A 17,424-nucleotide genomic window follows, 5' to 3' on the forward strand; every position below is an offset into this window, starting at 1 on the left:
CACGACTGCCAGAGAAGGGGAATTAGCTGGTGCAGCTCTATAAAAATATGTTTTGACAAATGTTGTCAATTTGCCACTTCGGACACTGAATAATAGTTCATGACTGAAACAGAGTAGGCACGGAGGTTTTGGCCAGGCTGGAGGGCAAATTGGTGTTGAGTTTGAGGAGCTTCAGCAAAGGGAAGTTTCTAGAAAATGCAGTCCATGGGCTCTGATGCCTTTTTTCCCTAAAGATTTATTTTATTTATTCTAAAGAGAGCATGTGTGCAAGTGAACTTGCACACACGAGCAAGGGGTGGGAGGGGCAGAGGGAGAAGGAGAGAAATCTCAAGCAGACCCCACCCCTCCCTGAGCACAGAGTTGGATCTCACAACCCTGAGATCATGACCTGAGCCAGAATCAAGAGTTGGATGCTCAACCAACTGAACCACCCAGGTGCTCAACTAATGCAATTTTTAAAAAATTAAAACATTTAAAACAGTATTTAATATTTACTTTCTCTGTATATCCTACCATATGCATCTCCTTTATTACCCCAAATTTATGGTCTTGCTACTCTCTCAAATTGCTATCACTGCTTTCATGATTCACTACGTACAAACAAGAGGTAACTATAGTACAGGAAGAAACGCACAGAGCCATAAATCATGACCTGAATATCCCATGTTTATGTTTGCCTGTGTGAGTCTTCACTGCATTTACTGGCTGAGGGAGGGGAGATTGGGAGTGTGGGGCTACCTCTTAAGGCTGGGGACGCACTAGACTCCTGGGACTTGGGACTGCGAGTGTAGGTCTGGTGTGCCAGCCCATCTAAGGGTTCCACAATCAGGTACAGAAGAAAAGGGTCTCCAAAGTCTTCTTTTCCTGCTTTAGATACACAGGGTTTTGAAGACAATCTAATTTTTCCAAAAGTGATTCTGAAATTGGAAACACAAAATAGGCTATTTTAGTTCTACCAATAGTCCAAACCACTCGTCCACCGATGAGGTACGACGAGGACATGCAGGTGACACAGGTGGTGGCCAAGAAGCAACAATCATACCAGTGCAACAGAAGAAGGAAACCAAGAAGGGAACTGAAAGGAGGGTCTCAGGTGGCTCCAAGATTGACAGAGACAAAGAACTGACCTGAGGTCAGCAGTCTGGCTAGGAGTGTAGACTCCAGGAGTGAGGTAAACCGACACTTTGCATGGCTGTGGGAGGCCCTCATGTCCCTGGCTCAGCCTGGTTAAGGGCCTGGAACTCCCTTCCATGGGGCCCCCTACCCCAGCCAGCAGGCAGCCTGAATTGACTAGGACTGGACAGAGAATGCTTTGGCTTGAGGCATTCGGGCAGCAGGCAAAGGGACACCTTCTAACAGTACATATGTTGGGCTGTACTGCTTTCTGATTATTTCTGAACATAGAATGACCAATGGAAGCTCCAATTAATTACAGTGGCCTGTATACATGGAGACCCACTGGAAAGTAATATAAAATTTCAACCTCAGAATCTCTGGCCTTCTCTTCTTGGCCATTGAATTTCTTTAAGGAGTCAAACACTCCACAGACATGAATCTTATGATCCAGACTTCCTTCATCAGAGAGAACGAGATGGAGGAAGGAGGGGGAAGGGAGGAAGGAGAGAAGATAGACAGATATGCAAACCTTCAATCAAGCCAAGACTGGCAATTAACGTTTTATCCTTTGGCAACACTGGAATTACCTTCTGGGGCTTCCATGACTAAGTAATTCTCATCATTTAATAAATGAGTATCAGAGATTTTAGCAAAAAAAAAAAAAAAAAAAAAAAAGAGGTTATTAAAAAAAATAGAAAATCCAGAATTACAGAGTACAGTCCACATCTATCCCTGGGGGAGAGGAACAGAGCACAAGACCCGCACCCAAGTGCACAGCAGTTCTTCAGGGAGTGGCGTGCTTCAGTTCCAAGCCGAGTCCCGCTTCTATGGCAGGAAAGCTCCTAGAGAAGAACAGCCCATTTTCTCTGAGTTTTCACTGAACTTATAATTAGAAGAGATCTTAAGGGCACAGTGACCACAATTTCTGAATTCCAAACTGTGTCACATTGGCCAGTAAGGGGGTAAACCACCAGCCCCAGGGGTGGGGGTGTCCGTGGCCAGACCACTGCCAGCATCGAGCTATTTATTGTATGGCAACCTTTCGGCTCTCAAGAGAGCCCTAGGAGGCTGGAACAGCTCTTTATTTCTCGGCTTTATTTCTGTGGCTTGGGATGGGCTGGCAGTGGGAAGGGGAAGATCAGATTTCCAGGCTCCCTCCCAGCAGGAAGAGGCCACACTACGGGAGCAGGGAAGGGGCAAGGGGAGGCCCTTCCTCGGTGGCGTGCTACCAGCCTTCTGCATACTGACAGGCAGCCCAAGGAAAGCCAAAGCCAAACAGCTAGGACTTCTCAGGCCATCCTTTAAAGACGCTAAGGGAACGCTTCAGGCACCACATACAAACCTCCTCGTTCCACCGAGGTCAGAAGCTCCCTGTCAGTGAAACAAAGGTTTCTCTGGTGGATACCTCCAAACTGGTAGGCAGGACTTCTAGGGGACATCAAAGGTTTCACAGAGCAGGCAACTGCTATACCTTTTTAATAAAAAGAAACCAGACTAATTCTAGTTTATTGGGGAAAGTACTTGCTCTTTCCGCCAACAGTGTAAGATTGGCTTGGTTGCCTCCTTTATTCTGTATTAACCTCTGGAGCCACTCTAAGTGACAATAAAAGTTGCCAAAGGACAGTAGCCAATTGAAGAGTTCTGTGAGGGGTAGGTTTCCACTTTAACTCCATTTCACAGATAAATAAATGGAGACTGAGGGAGATGAGTGACTTGATTCTGACATATAGCAATGAAATCGGCAGCCTTCTGCTACAAATCCCACCGCTCCTCTGCTATACCACATGGATGGTACTCAACTTGGAGTGGGTTATAGGGAGAGGCTTTTAAAATCCACGGTTCCCATCAGAGCAGAACCCCAGGGACAGTGAGCTGAAGTGGGTACCTGGCTCATGTCTTTAGGGGTTTCTTTAGACCACTGGTCCTATGGTTTCTTAGAGAAAAAAGATTTAACTCAAGATATCAAATAAATTTAGGAAACACTTCAATCCTCTCCCAGAAGGTTCATATAACATCTATTTAACTTTTAAGGCTCTGAGAAGCCCAGATGGCAACAACCCTATTTCCCTTTGTTTACCATGGTATCCACAGAATGCATTTTCTATTTAATACCCACGAACACCTTGAGGATCTACTGTCCTATGAAACGCTTTGAGACACGCTGACTTACGGGACCTCCAAATATCAGAAGTGTCACACTAATTTTCAAAACAAAATTTTAATTCATTTTAGTTTTTGGAATCTTAAACTTCAAAACAATTTGGAAGATGAGGGAAAGCAATATTTTACATCAAATGAACACATCAACAAAACCTGGGTGAAGTAGATGATGTCTCTTACAAGATGGGGAATCTCCATCTTGGAATGAAAATCCAGTGTTGAAACCTGCATCTCCAAGTCGGGAAGAGAAAGCAATCCGCAAACATCCTTCTACCTGCCCCAGAAACAAGGCAGGACCCTGGCCAATCTCTCCAACGACAGCACAGAGGTAGATCCTGACAAGTCCCTTTCACCCATCTCTATAAAGAAAGGGAAGCCTATGAGAAGCATAGGTGGCACCTGGGGGAATACTATACTTGGAAAAAAAAAAAAAACGTTATTTATAATATGTCAAATGCTGAGCATTACGAACCCTGGAAAAAGAAGCATTTAATGGGAGCTTAAAGTTTACAAGAATTTCCAGCAGTAATTCAGGTGATATTTACCCCATTTATTCATGCTCCCACTAGCTCTGTGGCCAAAAAGACCTTGGAGAAAGCCAAGTACAAATGCAACTGCTTGAAGTGAGAGCCACTCAGGCAGAGGTCTCTCCCTGTGTCCCGGAAGAGCAGCCTCAGTACTGGATAGCACCGCTTTCCAGGGAAAAGAATGTAAGTAAGAAGTGTACCAACCTCTACACAGAAAACCCCTTTTCACAGCTGTGTCAATTTTCCTTTACTGTTGTCAACACTAAAAAGATCCAGACAGCCATTCTCTCAATGAGTGACGGTTCAGACTTCAGACTTTTTTAAAAAGTAAGAATGAAGATCCCTGCAGATGCAGAAATTCTTGAGACCGGCATATTGTAACCACAGACTAGACTACAGCCACAAGTGCAAGTAATTGAGTATATTCTCCATGCAATACATACAGATTCATATTTATCATACCTTACATTGCCTAACACAGATATTTCTACATCAAGAAAAAAAAATGACACAAATAGCCTACATTGCCTATATTTGGTTAGAATTAGTCCTATTCCCCAACATGAATACAAAACAGAATCACAGCATTCAAATATCAGTTCAACAAGTATCAAAAATTTGCTCCTTTTGGAAAGCAGCCTAAATATGAATTCTAAATGGCCTCCAATACAAGATCCTGCTGTTTCCACATTACTGTGCCACTGTTTCTTAATAGTTCTGCATCATCACGTATCTCTAATAGGGCCACTTCCCAGACAGAATGTTAGGTTTCGGGTTTAAAATTACGTATACTATGCACTTTTGAAAGCGCATGATTCTACGATTCTATCCTCATTCGACAGATGAGAAACCTACCATTGTGAGATTCATTGGTGGTGAAGCAGAAGCAGGAAGACTACTGCCTCTCGGCTCCCTGAGCCTTTTCCGGTTGAGGTTTTCCAATCTTTATCACAGAGTGGTTTAAAACTAAATAATGGGCTGCTCGCTAATGGGGTCTCCCAACGCCAAAAGATGAAGATGAATGAAAGAGCTTGTGAACTTAGGCAACTTTTGACCTCAAAAGAATGAGACTAAGGCTGCTTGTCCTCTGAGGAGACACACATCAGACATGGGAGGGCTCACCGGAAGCTTGGTGTTGCAACGGCCATACCAGCTCACAGACATCTCTGCTGCCAATTTGAAGGTACATGCATCAAGCTTTATGACAGAAGACAGTACCCTTCACACCCCAGTAGCTGGCACTCATAAAAAGGTACGGGTATTTTTTTTCTTTTCCAGATAGACCCATGGGTCAAAGGATTTTACACATGGTCTAAGATGAATGACGTGTGTGAAACACCCAGCCCTCCAGAGAAGCACCTCTCCACGGCTCTCTGGCAAGACTGTGTGTCAACTGGATAGAGCTGCTCCATTAACTCCACAACTAGAGGGTTCTAATTTAGGATCATATGACCTTCTGTTAAGCCAGGAAGGGAGTCTGGAGAATACCATGACTACTAGTTTAAAAAAAAAAAAAAAAAGCCAAACCAAAAAAGTCATTATAGAACAACTCTTGGGAAGCTGGGGTGCTTAATTCGGGAGAAGGGCGGTCTGAGGTTGTGGCCTCAGGTCTCTTTTGTGAGTTTAGGGGAGGCTTCAACATGATAGTCACAAGCTTAAAAGTAAAGAATATACTTCAGGCCATTTGTGCTCCTGGCTTTTTAGAGGAGCAATTTATTCCAAAGCAATATGGAAATCTTAACCTCAGAAACCAGACTCCCTCAAAGGCCCCCCCCTCCCCCGCCCATTGTCTTTAGGATGCTTCTTTTCTTGCTTTAATCACACAGAGCTGGTTCACTGTTAGGAAATTTTGGTTACTTTTCATTTTTAAATGAAGAAGTTATCTTCTCAAAAAAATCTATCCCAAATGTTCTGAGAAAAAGAACACGACCCTATGGTTCCATTAGGGCATAATAATAAAACACATTATCCCAAAAGTAGTTATTTATCATACAAATAATAATTCATTAAATGTGTTTTTAAAATGTAAGTGTTTAAATATTCCTTAAACTATTTTTACACAATCTTTTAGAATCATACATATACAAGAAAGGTATGCTATTCAACTGCACTTGAAAAAGTAGACAAGAATGGGTAGTACATTTTCTTCAGAATTACCTCTTCTCAATGAATCAGAAAGTGGCCTCCTTACAACTACACCAAAATTAAAACTTACTTGTGTCATTAGAAGACACAATCACATTCCACTTTTTAAAGGAAGACAAACTATTTGTTCTTCTAAAAGGCAAATATCTAAATTTCTCAAGGCAAGTCTTCCTGAGTCTGAGTTCTGTTATGGTACTGAACTGGCTGGCATGCAAGTGTGTCACCCTATTTAGCTTCCATTACAGTCTTTTTACCATCTCAAGGGCTATTAAATGACTGAAAACAGATGTCTGAGTTCCATTAGGGGCCTGCTTATGCCTGAGAAAGCTGAGAAGCTTTAGCATCACAACACTCTTGACACTCCCCTTTCGACAACTACCCAGTGAGCTGTGCTGAGCTCACCATAGGAGACCCTTGTAATTCCTTCACCGGGGCAGAGGGTTAAACAAGGCTCAGGTCTGAAAGGCTTTGAATCCCATTTCCCTTTTACACCATTTAAAGAAGGGTGTAAACGGCTTGCTGAGATGTTTTTAAAAGAGGAGCTGGGGTACAGAACACAGCCCTTGAACATGGGTAGGGTCTAGGGGTACAAACCTGTCCACAAAATACCCCAGTGCTCATCTTACTTCTTAAGGAGAGTTTCAGGGCAAGCCGGTGTATTTTCTGCGACACTAGCTCCAGTTCAGAGCACTTCCTATTTTTTTTCCACCCTGAGAAAATTAGGAAAAACTACCACAGTTCAAGCCATTCAAGAAATATGGATTCTAGGTCCAGCTGTGTGACGTTTGATAAACTACTTAACCCTCTTGGGCTCCCTGCTTACTCATCTGTCAGTCAGTATGTTTACCTAATTACACTATACATATTTCAGTCCACTGCAGTTTTACAAAGTACTTTCACATACTTCAGGGCATTTGATTCTCATAATAATCCTGTGAAGGAACAAGGGGGCAATTATTCTCTCCTGATAATTTCTACCAGAAAGTAGTAGCAGTGGAACTGAACCCTTGATTTCCGATTCCAATAAAATGTTTCTCTTACCACATCATGTTGTATGATCTTTCAGGTTCCAACAGTATTAAAATGCCACAATTAAAAAAAAAATCTCTGCCCCCAATCCATGTCACTGTTTGGAACCTGTTATCACTTGTACTTCAGGGAACGAGAAGCACATGAGCACATGCTCTCCTTCTCACATAAAAACTGTTTTCAACTCAAATTCTTTGCTATTTTAAATGCTTAAATGCTGAACACTTAATCAATAAAGATGATTAGGACTATGGTGAAGAATCTAACAGATCTCACCTTCGGTGGAAATACTCATGTATGAAAGAGTCAGAATATATTTTCTACAGTTAAATTAAAGTACCTATGAATTATTACTTTACTGAAAAAAAGATGAAGAAACCACAACGTCGAAGATCAACAATGGCAGTGTTGGACCTGAGGGTCTGAGAATGTTCTCTGGCTGGGTCCTTAACCTTGAAGTTTGTGTGACTTAAGGACCCCTCCCTCCCCTTCCATCCATCCTCATCCATACATCCAGTAGGGAGACCTGTGTCATGGATAAGCAAGGGTGACTGGATACAAAGAAGAATAAAATCTCTGAATGTGTGTATGTTCTTTTTACTGGCAGTAAAATTCCTGAGCTGTCAGCAAATTGTGGGGAGGGGCACTTGATGGCCCCGTTTGACTTGGAGATGAAATGGTTGGGAGCCACATTTCTGTGTACCACTGGCTCCATGGTCCTCTATTTCTCAATGTGGAGGAAAGTTCAAAGTAAATAAAAGTCAACCTCCCCCCATCACCCCCACTTTGTTATTAAATGCCATAGCACTGGGCACTGACCTGCTTTGCCCACTTCCCCTTTCCTCAGTGATCCTTCAGCCTGGCACCCAGCTCTGAGATGAGGCCTGCTTAGCACCAGTGAAGTTCCCCACGTTCAAACCAACAACATTCTGTGTGGAGATGAGGGAATCAAAATTAAAATCCAACCCATCAGCATCCATGAGTTCGCTACGGATAATGGACTCCATGTCACATTCCAAGCTCCCATTGAACATGTCCAGGTCCAAGTCGCTGGGGAACTTCTCATGGCCCATGACGGGAAGGTTTGCACTAGTTGAGTACAAGGAGGAGCCTGAGAGAGAGTCCGAGAGGGTTTGCATAGACTGGCTGACAGGAGACTGTTGCTGGTGTTTAACCGACCCAAGGCTGCTGGAGTCGCTCAAGCCCATGTTGCTGACAGAATTCGACAAGGCACGGCTGCCACCGAGAGCGCCCTGGGTTTGGTGCTGGTGGTGGAGCAAGTTCTGATTGACCAAACTCCCCTGGTTAGGCTGGGCGGCAAAAGACATCATTGGGTCATTTCGAAGCATCACGTTCCGGCGGGAGTTCTGGGCGGACACAGCGGTGCTGGCCTGAGACATCAAGGGGTCCGACTGGGTCATCATGACATCGCTGTGGCTGAGTGAGTCTGAAGTGAGCAGGTCCTGGAGTGTCTGGTTGCCATAGTGTGACATGGAAGAGAAGGTAGCTGGCTTGTTCTCTTGGATGGTCTGCATGGGAGACTGGCGCAGGGAATTCAGAGACGAGGGTCCGAACACCGTGCTGTTAAAGGAGCTAGTTGGAGAACCCAGGCCGGAGCCCTTGGTGGTATATGGGAAGCTAGAGCTCCGCTGCATGAGCCCTCCAGTGGGCGATGGCTGGGACGATGGGAGTGTGATGTTATCCAGCAGGTCATCCATGAGGTTGTCAGAGAGCCCATCATTCAGATTCATGGTGCCTGCCATGTCAGTCAGCCGTGGTAGCTCCACAGTGCATGGCTTACTCACAGAGGGTGAGAGGCTAGCTGAGCTGCTGTAGAGCATGGGGGAGAGTGGTGCGTCATCATCCTGGACGTCATCCAACTCCGTGCTTGCCAAGATGGGTGACAGGCGGCCACTGACGGTGCTGGCATTGGAATTGGTGCGCGAGCGGAAGTCCGTCCATGCATCCAGCTCATCGCTGCTGCGTGACGTGGGGCTGCCGGGCCACTTGGAGAGCTGGGAGGGACTGTCATCTGCTGACTCAGGGGCTGTCTGCAGGGCTGCCTTCTTCTTGGCTGCACGGCCACGGCTCTTGGTATACTTGTTGCTGTTGTCCATGGAGACAGCCCGCCGCCGGGGTGCCTTCCCGCTCTTTCCCCCATCAGGGTTGATGATCCACCAAGAGCTCTTGCCAGTCCCCTCATTCTGGACTCGCATGAACCGACTGTGCAGTGACAGGTTGTGCCGGATAGAGTTCTGTGGAGAGAAAGGAAAATGCAGAATATGAGAAAAAATGGCCCCAAGGTAGGCACCCAGAGAAGTAGTCAATCATGCTCATTTTTTTGGGGGGGGGGCTCCTTAATTTTGGAGATTAAAAAAAAAGATAAACATTTGTATGATATGCCCCCAACCAGGTTGGAATTCAATGACAACACGGTAAATACACACCAAGTTTGAGGTTTAGGAGGTAGGAGATGGTTTTGTATCCAGGAGATGCTGGAATGTTTAAGTTCAATGATGCTGTTTTCCCCAAATTCCTAAATTTTGTTGTCCTTTCTGTAATTGCATTTCCTATACCTATACTAAAGTTCACACTTATAATTTATTACCACTGCACTCTCTCCCTGCACTTTGCAACAAACCTCCCTGGCTCTCTAAGGGTAATTAATCACTTGGCGGGGGGGTGGGGGTGGGGGTGGGCATTTTATTCTCTTACGGTTTTCTCCTCTGCTAGTATAAAGGCAGCATCCACCTTTTCTCAACCACATCTAATAAACTCAGAACTGGTGTGAATTGTTACCAATCCTTTCTTCGACATCATCTCTTCCTGCCACAGTTTCACACCTGTCCAACAGGCATAAGAAAAAATGGTAGAGTAGGATTCACTGAGTTGACGGAATAGGTTAAGTCTCCCACTCAGAACAATTCTGAATTGTTTATATAGATACCCTCCCTCGAGGCAATGGTCTGAGCATAGTAACTTCCTTCCAAAGAGTATAGTATAGAAAGGAGAGGCAAAAGTAACTTTACAGCGGAGAAACAAACACTATCTCCGGTCATCAAGATCAACATCATTAAGGCTAAGTCATGTTGATTACATTCTTGACATGATAAAAATGGCACCCTCGTTTGTAGTCTTCGTTCCAAAACCCATCACCCCAGTCTAATTATGAGAAAAAAACATTAGACAAATCCCAATTAAAGGACATTTTAAAAATGCCTATTCAGGACTCCTCCAAACTGTCAGACCCATGAGGAATCTAAGGAAAAATGATGACTAAATGTAAGGTGTATCCTGGATGGGATGCTGCAACAGAAAAAGAACATTAGGTAAAAATGAAGGAAATGTGAATAAATATGGGTTTCGGTTAATAACAATATATCAATTTGGGAACATTAATTGCGACAAATGTACCAAATTAACCATAGATTAAGATAAGATGTTAACACAGGGGAAACTTGATGCTGAGTATATGAGAACTCTGTTCTAGTCTTGTAACTTTTCTGTAAATCTAAAACTATTCTATATTAAAGGGTTAAAAAAAGAAATTGGCAAAATATCATCAAAATCCCAACAAATTGCAGCCACCTTGCAAGATCCTCCTCTTGGCTTGGCAGATAAGCTTGGTTGGCTAGGATGACCCAGATCCAGTCCTATCTCTGCTACGGATCAACCATGTGACCTTGAGCAAATCATTTAAGCCATCTGCAACAACTTTACTTCTCTATCTTCATTATTGCCATAATAACATCCAAACCATCCCTCCCTGACAGGGATGATGTAAGAATGATATATGATAATATACTTCAGGAACCAGTCATGCTACCAAGTCAGGGAGTTCTTATTGCTATAATAAAACAGAATCCATGGTGGGAAGAGCTCATCACCTGATGTGGGCTCTTCTAATCTATAAAATGCCTCAGGTGCAGTAAAAGAGAGGAGTTGGTGGTATTCTCCACATCTGCAACAGCACCTACAGGCCAGATCAGTTTTTATTTGCAGATTAAAGACAAAAGGTATTGCCTGATGCTATATATTAAATACAAACAATCCTAAAAGTTACCATAGTTTTCAAAAAATTGGCAATCACGAACTGTATTTATGTAGAAGATGCAAATACATGTGTTCTACCAGAATGTTTCTAAAACACAGAAAGAGAGCAGAATTTTACCATAAGTAATAAATCAAAATACTCAGTATTTGCCATGTATATGTTCCCATGCAAGAAGGGCCTCCAGTTCAGGCTGGGCAATGAACATTAACAACCATGGGTCATATGTTGGCACTTCTATGATGGCCATAAAGAGACCTCTGAGAGAGAAAAAAAAAAAAAAAAAGCAGGGAACACGGTGAGTATCTGATGAGACAAATGTTGCCCAGGAGACTATATACTCTTGAGTTCCCTTTACTCTTATGGTTTTTTGAAAGGATAATGGCATCTCTACTAATGGTTCAGAAATCACGTTTCTTTAAAAAAGCAAAATACTTTATAAAATAGATATGAGGCATGCTCTTAAAATTCACTCTGCAGGGTTCAAAAAGCAGGCAAGTGCAAGGTGGTTCTACTGAGTACTCAGATGACTAGACCTATTAAATAAAAAACTTAACCTCAAACTTCTTGGTGAAAAATCAGGAAGGTTCTGAAGCTATGGGAGAGCAATGTGCAACCCTAGGCAGTCCTCTTTGCTCTAGATTTTGGAAAGAGTTCATACCACCAACATCTAAGATTAACAATGACCAATCTTATGTATCTGGTTATCCCCCTTTTAAAAGCACTTAGGGAATAATACATCTTTTTTAAAGACTGTATTGTCTGTTTATTTTAGAGAAAGAGAAAATATGAGCAGGGGGAGGGGCAGAGGGAGCAAGAGAATCTCAAGCAGACTCCCCACGGAGTGCTGAGCCCAACATGGGGCTCGAATGCCTGGAGCCTGAAATCATAACCTGAGCCGAAATCAAGAATCAGATGCTTAACTGACTGACCCATCCAGGTGCCCCAACAATATATATTTTTAAATGTATTTTTAGTTTCACTAATTCCAAACCAACTGGAAAAAAAAAAAAAAAAAAAAGTCATACTTACAGAACTCCAAAATGCCCTATGTGGATTTTCTAATGGTCATCTATTACTAGAACACTACCCTCAATGTATATGCATAATTTAATAAAATTACAAGCTGTAATTGGTTAAAATTTGGAGACAGAAATTTAGCTTCTGCAAGGGCACATGGTAAAGGGGCTAAAATACCCACCACATCCAGGACAGAACTGCAGGGTGTCAGGGCCCAGGACCCTGATCACAGGGGTAAAGAAAATGAGAGCCTGCCTGATTAATGCAGTGCCAGTTACTGGGCCATAACTTTTAGATTCATGGTCTCTAATCCTCATAATAAACCTGCAAAATTGGTATCAGTGCCCTCATAAAGGCTCATGCTGAGACATATTAAATAACTTACACTAGGCCACACAGGTAATATATATATATAACCCGAAGTAAAATTTGTTTTCCAAACTCCAATGTTTTTACTGTAACTTTTCACAGCTTTGTCACCAATTTATTTAGAAGTCATTGAGCTATTTGTGCCAACATTTAGGAAACATTAAAGAAAGAAAGATATAAAAGCACAACCTTATTCTGCTCAGAGAAGAAGATTCCTTTTGTGGCGCCTAGGTGGCCCAATCAGTTAAGCGACCAATTCTTGATTTGGTCAAGACCTCATGACCTCAGTGTCATGAGATGGAGCCCCATCTCTGGGCTCTGTGCAGGGCATGGGATCTGCTTAGGATGCTCTTTACCCCACTCTCCCCCTGCCCCTGCAGGCTCCCACTCTCTTCCTCCCTTAAAGAAAAAAAGGAAAAAAAAGCACAACCTTTTACTATAACTTTATGAAATAGGGATGACTTGATAGGTCTTTCCTAAAGTAAAAATAAAATTCTTTTTTTAAGAAAAGTCTTTCAGAAGAACCAACCTGAAAGTGAAGGCCCACATAGCCCATGTTCGAGTTTCTTTATTAAGATGGCCATAATAGCATTCATTCTAGGGAGAGGGCATTAGCCTCTATACAAACCAATGTTAACTTGCCGTTAGACTCTGAAACAAAACCTGACTTCTTAAACCGGCGGTTCAGTTTCCAATCTTTGCTCTACTCTTATTTTAGAGGTTATGAGTAGTAGAATGCATGCCCTAAAGCGTATTACCTACATAAAACTCAGACAGGTTTTTCCAGTTACATTACTAAGACAACACAAAAACTGCCACCATTGTGACAGTCCCAGATATCAGCAGCTTCTATCCATACAGCCTGGTCGACTTTCCATTTATTTATAAGATCCATAATCTGAAGTTGGGCCATTGACAGAAGGCCAATTAATAAGGCCCTTCTGTCTACTTCCAGTTCAAATGCCCCTCACCCTAACAAGGTCAGATGCCAGGAATAATAATCCTCACTGGGAGAGAGTTGAAAATTATTTGGTAGATTAGCTAAATCAGTAAATTAGATTCTAATGTAAATGATCAAGGCCACAGAGATAAGTAGGATCCCAAAGTGAGTTTAGGAGAGGAGACCTCAGAGGTCATGACGTAATCACTAGTTTCTTTACGGAAATTTTGGTGAAGCAGGAAAAGGTAAATAATTATAAATGCCAAAATAATATGTCAGAACTGCAATGTTTCCCCACACCTTACCTAATAACAAAAGATAATGGTGATATGATTTCTGTAAGGTTTCAAAGTGCCACTCCCTCATGTCAGTCCCAGGAATGAGAAGTGGGATTTATAAAAACAGACAAGCCAACTGTAAAATTTTCTTACGATCGGTAAGTTAAGTTCTCTAAAGACCTCTGCATTAGGGTCTGTAGTTTCCAACGTACTATGTATATTTTAAACTATAAAACCACTATTTAAAATGTTTTATGGTTTTTCCATTAATTCTTATATCATACCTGCCTATATTTCTAAGATTGAACATTAGTTTGGCAATTGAGAGCTGAAGTAAAGGAGGAATGGTTTGACAGGATTCCAATGAATTTTCTAATATACACTTTTAAATACCTTGTGAGGCAGGCCATTGTTAATTGGCTCAAGCACTAGTGATATGTTTTCATCAATGCTAACATGGTAAGGTAAATATTAACAACCAGACTCGAGGACAGGCCATCCCGTCATCACATTTACTTATTACTAAAGGAGCCAAGAAGCTACTACAACCTCAACCAAAATTATGTGAATAGTTCCAGTTACTTAAGTCCACTACTAAAATATCTAGATACTGATGAGTTATAAAGAAGCAAACATCTTCTAAGAAGAAACTTTAGTGTCAGGGACAAATACACCCAGTTTTTCTCCAACCTGGCCCAAAGATTTAGAAAATCCTTGAAGCATCTCTAACACAACGTGTCTGAAGAGAGAGCAGAGATAAGAACACTCTTCATCCCATTTTCTGTCAATGCTTTTTCACAAAATGACTTACACTGAGGCAAGCAAGCCCTGTACCAGGCAGAAATGCTTCAGATACAGTCAAATAGTAACAGAACCGGCAACTCTGTGTTCTGTGCGACAGACCGCAGCTGCATTTAGTGGCCTAATCCTTCAAGGAAGTATGTACAGAAGGTGTATGAAGGAGGTAGCATGAGGGAACTCACACTTCACAGTCCTGTTGATGGGGGACCACAGCCTAGAGATTTCTTTGCTAGGGCCTCCTCGAAGAAATTAGCATAAAAATGACTGTACTTATCAGAATCTGTTAATTATTTTTCTTGCTATCCTGAAAGACGATTTTCTACTGTAAGATACATTTATTGCTAATATTAAAGTGCACACGGTCACTACAAATACGCCAACGGGTTGGGTTGTGAAGACAGACGGACCCGCAGCAGAGTAGATCAGGCGTCAGAGAGAAGCTGCCTGAAATGAACAAGGATTCTCCACTTACAACCCGGATAATTCACACATACAATGTAAGGTGGCCGGGGCGGGCGGGCGGGGGGCGGAGGACAGTGGGATGCTGAAGGGAGATTACAAGCTTTGGTATCAGTCGGGTCCAGGCTGGAAACCTGGCTCTGACATTTGTCCAGTGACCTTGGGCAATTGAGTTAACCTCGCATGCCTCTTTCATGAAATGAGGATAAAATTACCCTCTCTGCCTAACTCTAGGATCTTCGGGAAGGTTAAATGAAATTACGCATGCAAAGTACCCAGTGGAGTGCCAAGCACAAAGAGGCTCTCAACTGTCAGATCCCACATACGGAAGCAGTGACATCACAAACGTTCACTTACTGTTTTCCGAGCATCGTATAATTTAAGCCAAAAGGTGAGAGGGTGGCTCCTTCCAGGAAAAGATTTCAAACTCTTAAAAGTATTTCAAAGGTGCCATGTCAGTCAGGAGTGACTGGTAATTTCCTAACTGTTGCTGCCCTGTGTCCACTCCAGCCCCTTTCCAACCCGTGTTTACCTTGTGGAGACTGTCCACTAACCCAGACACCAGCTGCATGTGCTTCCCCTGGAACACAGAGAGGGTTTTGTCTGGAAGCAACATGTGGTATCAATTTATCTTTCTCAGCAACGGCAACAAGGAATCCACTGACTTTAAAAATAAAAAGGGAGTTGTGTAATTTAACTCTTAAAGGCCCCTGCCCACTCTTCTTCTTTTTTTTTTTTTAAGACAACCCCTCCCTCTCCCTCTTTTTTTTGTGCTATCTCAAAAGCAGAAAAATGAGGGTCATGGCTGTCAGCTCCTAAGCCAGACCCACTGCTTCCCACCAGGCAGATTGCAGGCATCCACCTGGTCCTTCCAAGGGATTTCAATGGGGACAATCTGCAAAGGATTGCCTTTAGACACAGTACTCAACTACCTTGCACATGGGACCAGCATTTCAAGTAGGTCTCACTGCTTTGACTTGTGGGCAATGACACTTCAGGATGAGGCTGCCAAATGCCGGAATTCTAATATATGCATCTCCTGAGCAGTCGATGATAGAGGTCACGTGAAAAGCCCAATGCAAACCACAAATCACGAGGAGACCCAGGGGACTGTGTGCCACTGCAGAGTAATGCGAAGATATAGCTTCAGGAGAGGGCCTGGGAAGCTGTCTTTGATTTATAATGACAGGCTCTTTTAAAGGCAGTTCTCTGGACAAGGCCCTGACTTCTCTTAAGTATTAATTCCTCCCCCAGACTGCCCATTAGAATCACCTGGGGAGGCTTTACATACTCCTGCCTCACTCCTAGAGATCTTGATTCAATTGGTGTGGGTAAGGCCTGGGTAGAGGCCAGATTATTCTAATGTGCAATTAGAGCTGAGAATCACTGGAATTTCCCCCTTACCCTTCCACTGACTGAGACTCTAAGTCCAATCTAATGGTCCCTAGTCTTCCTGGATCTAGTAGTACAGCACAGTTGATGTTGTCTAAGTCCAAGTTCCTCCTATTTAGAAAATAAGGGCAGGAGCCGGGGCTACAGATTCAGGCCAGGATTATATGTGCAGAGTAAAACAGAGCAAGTACTCAGGCCACTGGGATCCAGATAAAAAAAAAAAAAGGCAAGGGAAAGGATGAAGGGTCCTGGACCTTGCACTGTCTTGTGGGCAGTCATCTCATTCTGTCCTGTGTCACTTGTCCACCCAGCACCAACAGGTATGGAACAAAAAAGAGGGTTATGTGGACATGCACAAACCTAAGGATTGACGTAGGCTGAAGAAAGGATGACCTGGAACAGTAACTGATCCCTATAATTTTCAGGAGCCTCCCTGAATTAGCATGCAATCGCAATCCCATACAATCTCTTTCACAGACTATCCTTCAAGCAAAATGCCAAAAAGATAGATTGGGCAAAAATTACTACTGAAAAAGCCATACCCTAATCCTTTTTTTTTTTTTTTTTTTGCCATACCCTAATCCTGAGGTACTTATTAGCTCCCACTGTTAAGAATACAGCAAAGTATTACTTAATGAACTTCCCTGAGGACATATTCAGCCTCAAAAATAACAACCACATACTCCTGTTTCTCATTCCTTCTCATTCCTCAACTGTGCAAAGACACTACAGCATTACATTCGGTGCAAAAAGCCAAGCAGTGCCACCATCTGAGGGAGAAATGTGAAGCTGGTCCTTCCTGTTAGATACCAGTAGAGTCTAGGTTTTAGCTGGCTTATCTTCTTCCACTAGATTTTATCTTCTTTGGGGCTAACTTGCTCAAAAGCCAGTACAGAAAGTATGATAGCACAAAACAGACTTGAAATCAGAAACAATTATTATTTCTGACAATATGGAATACCAGCTGTAATAGCCAAGCAAGCCTTTCAGACTGAGAAGAAAACTTAAATAAACATTCACATAAAGGATTGCACAATCAACCCTGATGTGTAAGACAAGTTCCAGGCTAGCTCTATTCTTTCTCTTGTCTAAAACACGAAGTTTAAACCATTAAGGGACTTATTTTAAAAAGATGAT

At 42.7% G+C, this 17,424-nt stretch overlaps 1 protein-coding gene across 7 annotated transcripts in view; it reads right to left on the minus strand.

Moving 5' to 3' along the window:
* The window catches only part of FOXO3 (forkhead box O3), a 122,486-nt gene that overhangs the window by 9,634 nt on the left and 95,428 nt on the right, over positions 1-17,424 (minus strand). For 4 of the 7 annotated variants that reach the window (XM_072831853.1, XM_072831858.1, XM_072831856.1 and 1 more), the window contains one exon: positions 7,797-9,232. The exons of 1 other annotated variant lie outside the window; for it this stretch is intronic. In XM_072831853.1, coding sequence (XP_072687954.1) covers positions 7,832-9,232 — 1,401 coding nt within the window. In that variant the 3' untranslated portion in view covers positions 7,797-7,831. Of the gene's footprint in view, positions 1-7,796; positions 9,233-15,252; positions 15,383-15,427; positions 15,484-17,424 lie in introns of those variants that run through there. 2 more of the 7 variants (XM_072831854.1, XM_072831857.1) reach the window with 2 other exon arrangements.

This window comes from Canis lupus, chromosome 7 (assembly GCF_048164855.1).
Source record: "Canis lupus baileyi chromosome 7, mCanLup2.hap1, whole genome shotgun sequence".
Lineage (NCBI taxonomy): Eukaryota > Metazoa > Chordata > Mammalia > Carnivora > Canidae > Canis > Canis lupus.